The sequence below is a fragment of the Physeter macrocephalus genome, chromosome 18 (assembly GCF_002837175.3).
Source record: "Physeter macrocephalus isolate SW-GA chromosome 18, ASM283717v5, whole genome shotgun sequence".
Lineage (NCBI taxonomy): Eukaryota > Metazoa > Chordata > Mammalia > Artiodactyla > Physeteridae > Physeter > Physeter macrocephalus.
The window spans coordinates 79,964,756-79,973,013 of NC_041231.1; the positions used below are offsets into that span (position 1 = coordinate 79,964,756).

At 42.2% G+C, this 8,258-nt stretch overlaps 1 protein-coding gene across 2 annotated transcripts in view; it reads right to left on the reverse strand.

The window, feature by feature from the left end:
* Positions 1-691: 691 nt before the first annotated feature.
* TNFRSF21 (TNF receptor superfamily member 21) overlaps positions 692-8,258 on the reverse strand; it is a 68,701-nt gene continuing 61,134 nt past the window's right edge. For both annotated transcript variants that reach the window (XM_024122125.2, XM_055079727.1), the window contains 2 exons: positions 3,565-3,793; positions 692-2,130 (listed from right to left, as the gene is read on the reverse strand). In XM_024122125.2, coding sequence (XP_023977893.1) covers positions 1,901-2,130; positions 3,565-3,793 — 459 coding nt within the window. In that variant the 3' untranslated portion in view covers positions 692-1,900. The remainder of the gene's footprint in view (positions 2,131-3,564; positions 3,794-8,258) is intronic.

The window sequence follows — 8,258 nt, forward strand, 5'->3', positions numbered from 1 at the left end:
CAAAACCAGAAAACCCCTTTCATGTCACTGACATGGGTGTCGAAGTGTTCAGACAGTGTATCTACTTCCAATTTCTCAAGGAAAGAGGAACTGAAAGTTGCCGAGGGTTCTGGCTGTGAGAATTCTGTAGAGCCAGGGTTCCCAAGCTAAGGGAGATAAGCAATGAAATATAAAATATAACATAATCGATAAAATATAATGTAATATATCCCGCCAACTTAAGATGTTACCCTGCCATACTGCCAAGAAAGCCCCCTGAAGTTAATCAGGGGCAATAAGGTTTCATATAGAAGCCTATGAACTTGTGTAGACAGGCCCATGAACTTATATAGACCTGTCCATGAGTATTAATTTCCAAGATGGAAATGAGTTAAGAAGAATATAATCCAAAGCCTAGTCAGCATTTATACCTCTCCACCTCCAAATCCTCATTTCTTAAAGCAGAGACAATCTCAAAAGCAGGAGCCTCAGATTTACCCCCAATAAACTAGGAAATGCTTGTTCATCCTCAATGCTTGGAAGTCCCTCTCTATGAGTCTCTAGGTACTTTTCCAAACACAAATCTTCGCGAATGTGCATGGTTCACAGATTAGAAACGCTCAGGTTTTTAGAATACACTTTTCCAAGAGACTAATCAAAGCGTTATAACATGAGCACACGAACAAGGCAAGGATTAAATATACTCAACTACTCAAGTAACAAACACCTAATATTTATTAATAAATTAGTACACTTGAAGGCAGTTTTCTGATATCAGTCCCTCACCACTACCCACAAACCCCACCCACACAAAGGGAGTCCACACCACCTTTGCATTAGAATTCAGCAACTAAGCATCAAAGAGCACGTTTATAAATGGGAGCAGAGTTGCAAATATATCAGACAAGAGTTCTTACAGCTGCAGCCATTTTTAACTAAAGTGATTGAATGAAGGAAATCCACCAAGACCAAGGCCTTGAGGGCAGACCGGACCTATCGACTATGTGTGTATAAAAAACAAGACATCTTGTAAAGCAAAGCTGGACAAATTCCTTTTGGAAAAGGTGTCATTTGTCATCAGCACTTCAATTGTGACTTTCCAAAGTGCAGCAATGTGTTCTAGAACAGCTCAATCTCTAAAAGTTGAAGTTCAAGTTCCTTGGTGGCCCAGTTGTCAAGCCACTCAAATAGCAAATGACGATGGCTTGTGAGGATTTCATGTCTCCAGCCCAGAGCAGATTAGCGTAAGGGGAACATAAATAATCAAGCATTCAACACGGTGTCCAGGTGAAAACCATACAATCAGCCACAGTGTGGTCAAGTTTCAGCCATAAATATGAACTATCCAACAAGGCATGTTAAAAAGATACCTCAAGATCTAATTGCATTACAGTAACTCAATGGGGTCTTACGTTTCTTGAACCCTTAAGAAAATTCATAAATGGCAAATAATAAAATAGTAATAATAATAATAATAAAGCAGATGTGAATGTTGAGACATGAACACAGCTTCTAGAATTCACAAGATGCTATGACACTTTTAAGAAGTTAAGAGCCTCATAATCCAGTGTGTGGGAAAAACCACACTGTATTTGTGATACATTAAGTGAATTTAAAGTGCACAGAACAATTTTGAGAATACATACAAAGGCAAAACAGAGAAAATATGGAACCTAAAAGAACTTCAGTGGTGGATATTCTGAAACAGTTGAAAGGCTTATATGCTAACTTCCCAGGAGGGTTTTTAAAAAGAAAGAAAGAATGAACTCAAAACACTGGCCATATACTCTGTTAAACACACACACACACACACACACACACACACACACACCCCAAAAAACAAAAATTTTTAAAAAAAAGAATAAAAACGCCACCCTGCCACTAAATTGAGTAATTTCCAGAGTGCAGTATTCCTCGTGTTCTACAACAGGTCGGGAAGATGGCTATAAACAGAGTCCAGGAGGGTCTGGCTGGCTTCCTGGCTCTTGACTCCAATGATCTCAAACAGCCGGTCCAGCTTGTCCTCGGCCTGAGGAATCTCTTCTATCACCCGCAGCTCCTCGGGATTCAGGATGTGGAGCATGTCATCAAAAATAGGCTGCAAGTCGCAGGGGTCCAGGCGCACCTGTCGTAGCACTGTGTCCTTCTTTTCTGCAGGGAGGAGAGGAGAGGGGACAGCTGTAACGGGACTGTATTGGGGGATGGAGGAGAGCTAAGGTGACAGCGACCCTCTCCCCAGGCTGTCCCCATCCCACCCCGCAAGGTGAGGGAGTGAAGCTCAGGCACATTTTTAAACACCACAGTGGTTTTTAACCGATGTTGCACGTAAGGTAACAAACAAGATGCGCCTAACAGAGATCAGACAAGGACCTGCTTATCTGCTTGAATACATTGTTGATGGAACCTGATATTTGCCTAGACTCAAATGACGTCTCCGAAATTCTCCTAAAACTCAGGAGAATGCTGAAATATTTAAAGAAACTTTAAAAAAACAAAAACAAAAACAAAACTTCACTACTTTCCCCATCTGTAACATGTTAGTAAGCAAAGATATGAGCCCAGCCTTTCCCCTCAAACATCCCAAGTCAATAATCGGCTTATCTGACTTCCTAATTACATTGTCATATTTTAAAATTAAACTGCTAAGAGCAAAAGCACATGAATAAGAAAATATTGCTTCTTGGGTCATATCTTACAATGGAGTGAGGAACTATAACTTCTATTACCATTTATAAAATGTATTCTCTAAAATACAATATGTAACATAAATTATAAACTAAAATATAAATCTTTATATAAGTATAGAGATATATGAATATATAAAGTATAAAATATAAATATGTAAAATAGAATTATTTTATAAATATATAAAAAACAACATAAAATATAACCCTTTCAGTAAAATATAACCGATGTTACCCAAACTAGGAAATTTCTAACAAAAACCTGTCATCAGTATAGTGTACATGCTAATTCCCTACCCTGCTAATCAAAACTGCAAGTGGCAAATTATTTACCGAAAGTACCAACCCACGATGTTTAAAACATTTTTATTTGCAACCAAGCTTAACAGAGCGAATTTTAATTTGAGTGGCAAATTATTTACCAAAAGTACCAACCCACGATGTTTAAACATTGTTATTTGCAACCAAGCTTAACAGAGCGAATTTTAATTTGAGTCACTAAAACCTCTACTCCAGACTATCAAGATGAGTTATACTTTAAATCCCTGGATTCTGCAAGCCTAGTAAATAATTTGCACACACACACAAAAAAAAACCCGGCCAGACTACACGTTATCAGACCTTCCCCGAAACACACACTCGATAGCATCGTGAGGATCAAGGGTGACCGATACTCCTGGACGCAGGCTCCCGGCCAGACAGTCGGGGCTATAAAGATTTTCTAGGCAGGTCCCGACTGGCTAATGACGTCGTTTCTCGCAGGCCAGCCTCACCTCGGAGTCCACGGCAGGTCATTTAGATGATCCAGCCCCTACTGGAATGGGGACCTGATGGAGCGAGAGATGCCACGGGCTCTTTGAGGGGAGGCTGAAGAATGAATGTGGGTCCGAGCCATCCGTACCTTTGGTTATAAAGGATCCGGTCCTGCTCAGCGCCGAGGAGCCGCTGGACGTGGAGTCACAGCGAAGGAGGGGCTCGGACTCGTCCACGAAGAAGCCCTTGTTCTTATCCAGCGGGGAGGGCTCCACCGTCAGGAGCGTGGAATTCTCAGGTTTTGGGTTGGGGCTGGCGACCGGGCTCGTGCTAAGCGGGCTGGGGCTACTCGGAAGAGCCAGCTTGTCAGTTTCCAGCTGTGGAAAGAAACAAACAATTTTGAATTATATACTTCAAAAATTATAGAAACTGGGACTTCCCTGGTGGCGCAGTGGTTAAGAATCCGCCTGCCAATGCAGGGGACACGGGTTCGAGCCCTGGTCCGGGAAGATCCCACATGTCCCGGAACTAAGCCCATGCGCCACAACTACTGAAGCCCACGCGCCTAGAGCCCGTGCTCCATAACAAGAGAAGCCACCGCAATGAGAAGCCCGTGCACCGCAACAAAGAGTAGCCCCGGCTCTTCTCAACTAGAGAAAGCCCGCGTGCAGCAACGAAGACCCAATGAAGCAAAAAACAAACAAACAAACAAACAAAAATTATAGAAACTAAATGAAAAGCATCTGAAAAAGAATATACATATATGTGGATAACTGCATCACTTTGCTGTACATCAAAACTAACACAAGATTCTAAATCAACTATACTTCAATTCTTAAAAAAATAAAATAAAAAATAAAGATAGAAATAATTTTTAAATTAAAAAAATTATAGAAAAAAATGAAATTAAAAGCCCTTCTTGGATGCTTTTTTTTTGGTTCCATTTAGTATTTTGTGGATAAATTCTCCCATTTTGACAGTCCATAACTTACATTATTGCTAGATACACACACACACACACACCCTTCAAAACTCACGTGAGGATATGTATGGACATTAAAAATTAGGAAGCATATGTACCAAGCTGTTACCTCACAGGAGTGAAAGTGGGCAAGAAAGTGAGGAGGAAGATCTCAAAAAAATATAATTTCATACTGCTGGAAATGGTCTTAGATATTATCCAGCATATTCCCCTCTGTTTCAGGATGAATTATGTGCCCCCAAAATTCGTATGTTGAACTCATAACTCCTATCTCCTATTTGGAGATAGGGCCTTTAAAGATGTAATTAAGGTACACCTGGGGCCTCATCCAATATGACTGATATCCTTATAAGAATAGATTAGGACACAGACACACAGAGGGGAAGCCATGTTGAAGACACAGGGAGAAGATGGCCATCTTCGACACGCCCAGGAGAATCAACCCTGCTGACACCTCTATCTCAAACTTCTAGTCTCCAGAATTGTGAGAAAATACACTTCTGATGTTTAAGCTTCCCAGTCTGTGGTAGTTTATTATGGCAGCCCTTGCAAATAAATACACCCTCTCTTTACAAGTAAGGAAACAGGCCCAGAGAAGGTAAATGACTGTCTTTAGGGCACCAGCCAGGAAGTGGTAGAACTAAAACTAAACCCTCCGTTTCCTGATTCCCATTTCAAACTAGCTCAGGAAGTAAATAAAACTGCTTGAAAAAAATGAGAACAGGAGAACACCAGAGCAAAAGCGGCTAGAAGGAGAGAGGGAGAACCACCCCGCTGGAGCCAGTGGATAGGCTCTTCAGGATGTAAGGTAGGCAGTGAAGCTTGCATTCCAGGGCAGGGATCAGAGAGAAGATAACAAGAAAGCACAGTGGAGATGACCGTAAGTGATGAGTGGTATCACCCCGTTTTGCAGGTGAAATGACTACGGCCCAGAGAGGGCACACAGACCCGGGGAGAAAGTCAGTGCTCAACTCAGGCCAGCTGGACATCTCCAGTTGCCCCTGTCATTTGACACCATACCCTAGAAAACTGGCAGACACTGGTGGCATCTCCTAGTCGGTTGACTTATATTTTTATTGGTTCTTCTGGCACAGAGGGAAATCTGGGAGCCAGGTGGCCAGATGACACGGGACAGGGTGCAGACAGTGATGTGCTCTCTTCCCGGAGCTGTTAATCACCGCTCATTAGAAACCTCATGACTCGACTCCCACTTGTCAAGAGAAACGTTTTCAAGTTCCTCAATCAGGAAGACATTGCCCCTTGTTTCAAAGGATGACGTTCACCAGTTGTAAAACGCACAAAGCAAAGCACAACTGCCTCTTTTACAAGCTTCACGGCCTGAGAAATTCTTGCAACTGTGCAGATTCTGAAGGCCTCGCACACGGCAAATCTAATGTTCCAACAGCATTTTTCCCCTGTACAACCACCCACATCCTGCTTCTGCTTCCAGGGCAATCTGAAGGCTTGGGTATCACGCATTCTCACCAGCCCCCTTCTGATCCACAGGCAAGTTTTATGGATACGCTTTTAAGATTTGAATTCATTAGGCCCTGGCATGCATGTGCCCCTCCTCCCTGAAAATGCACATGGCCATTCATGCCAAAACATGTTTTTTATTCACTCAATTAGACAAAGAACACTTGTCTACACTCTGGTTCTCAGGGACAGTACACTGGATGACCCGGCCAGTCAATATAGTACACTGTTCTTGCTTTAAAAAAGAAATTCCTGCCCACAAATCACATGCCAACAGCCTAAGAAATCCGCCCACCTATTTCCTGAACTCAGTTCAAAACTTTCAATATTTAATATTCCCCCCAATTTTGCCAAAGGATATTATCAGTGGAAATTAAGTACATGACTTCTAACATAATTTGGAAGGCAGAATGCTGAATTGATGCCGTCCAATCGTTAACAGTGAGTCAAGTGAATGGGAAAATGCCGCTAGGAATGGTTTTAGCATCTCCACAATGGAGCTCACAGCCACAGCTAAAGCCAAAGACCATTTGACAAGCATCCTTCTAGAAAATCTATTCCTCTACCAAGTATAGATATCTGTCACTATGTACAGGATACACAGTAGCTGGTTGCATTCCAGATTTCTCTAAAGTTACTTGCATTTTTTTCCTAGCAGGAAAAAAAAAATTTGCCCCTAGAAACTTATTTCTTTCCTCCCTTTACCTTACTATTGACAATATCCATCAAAATTGTTTTGCATGGGCTTCCCTGGTGGCACAGTGGTTGAGAGTCCGCCTGCCGATGCAGGGGACACGGGTTCATGCCCCGGTCGGGGAGGATCCCATATGCCGCGGAGCGGCTGGGCCCGTGAGCCATGGCCGCTGAGCCTGCGCGTCCGGAGCCTGTGCTCCACGATGGGAGAGGCCCCAACAGTGAGAGGCCCGCGAACCGCAAAAAAAAAAAAAAAAAAAAAAAAAAAATTGTTTTGCAGCACTGCAACTCAAGCATTGTGTTACCTGTGACTTCTCTAATAAGAAATTGAAGCCTCAGGATGTGTGGAATAAATTAATTCTTTATTTTCTTAGTTCAGAAAGTTCATGGTTCAGTATTGAGTTTATAGCAAATACAGAGCACTTATAATAAGATTCAGATACTAAAAAAGAAGACAAATCCTCTAAACAAGAAAGCTAGATGTCCACAGAAGCGGGTTGTATCCTCTTGGAAAAGATTTGAACATAAACTTATCAAAATAGTCACAAAAGAGATCCTGAGTAAATTAATTTATTCCTTTTTCTCCTTTAAGCTTCCCAAATTCTCTACAGGGCCATATTAACTTTTATAATTAGAAAAACAAGAAATGTTATTTTTAAAAGCAGTCACCACTGATAAGTATATTTTCCCTCTGTTAACTGGAAAATGTGGCTGCAACAGCTCTTATTTATATTGGTAGCCAAGGAACAGGACAGTTGGAAAATCATCTACTTGGCTGAGCTCCTCTCTTTACTTTTTTAAAGCATTCACAGGCACAAAAGGACAACACTCCTCCCAACTTATTGTGGTGAAGCAAATATTAAGACTTAAAAGAAAGGCCTCTGGGAAAACTTGGCCAGTGAAGGCAATGGATCCACCAGATATTTGAAGTCCCTTTGGAGAAACTTGAAAAGTAGAGCTCTTTTTGCTCTATAGCCATGTTGTAACCGTGCTAACTTAGAAGACTCATTTGAGAAATCAGGGTGAGACAGTAAGACAGACCAAAAAGGGGGAGAAGGCAGGGATCATGAGGGGAGTGCTCCCCAAGTAATCCAAATCAGTATGAGTCTATTGTATTAACTTCAAAGACCATGAAATTTATTTTGGCCAAATGAGCCCCAAATGTCCTCCTGATTAGTTTCCATACAAATACACTTTGTCCTTCCAGATACTGTATTTATTGGTCTAAACTGATAAGAAAAGAGAGATAAGTGGTTCACCTTACTGGACAGCTGAGTCATACCTAAAACTCCATTGCTGACCTGACTATTTTCCTTTCGGATTCCCAGAACCACTGAGTATGAGGAACCATCTAATCGGATTAGGTAAACAAGCTATTGATTAAAATTCGTGGGCTTGAATGCCTCTGGGCTGCAGAGGTTTGAGCAGTATCGGTGAGAACAGTGATATAACTTGTCCTGGGCTGCAATGGAAAGAGCCATTTCCAGCTGTGTCCTTGCAACCATCCACTCCTCCCTCAACCAGCTCCCCAAACTGACATGCCCGCTTTGGGTGCGCAATCAAATCACAACCTGAAACTGAACCTCAAAAATAACTCTCCTCCAGGGGCTTCCCTGGTGGCGCAGTGGTTGAGAGTCAACCTGCCGATGCAGGGGACGCGGGTTCGTGCCCCGGTCCGGGAAGATCCCACA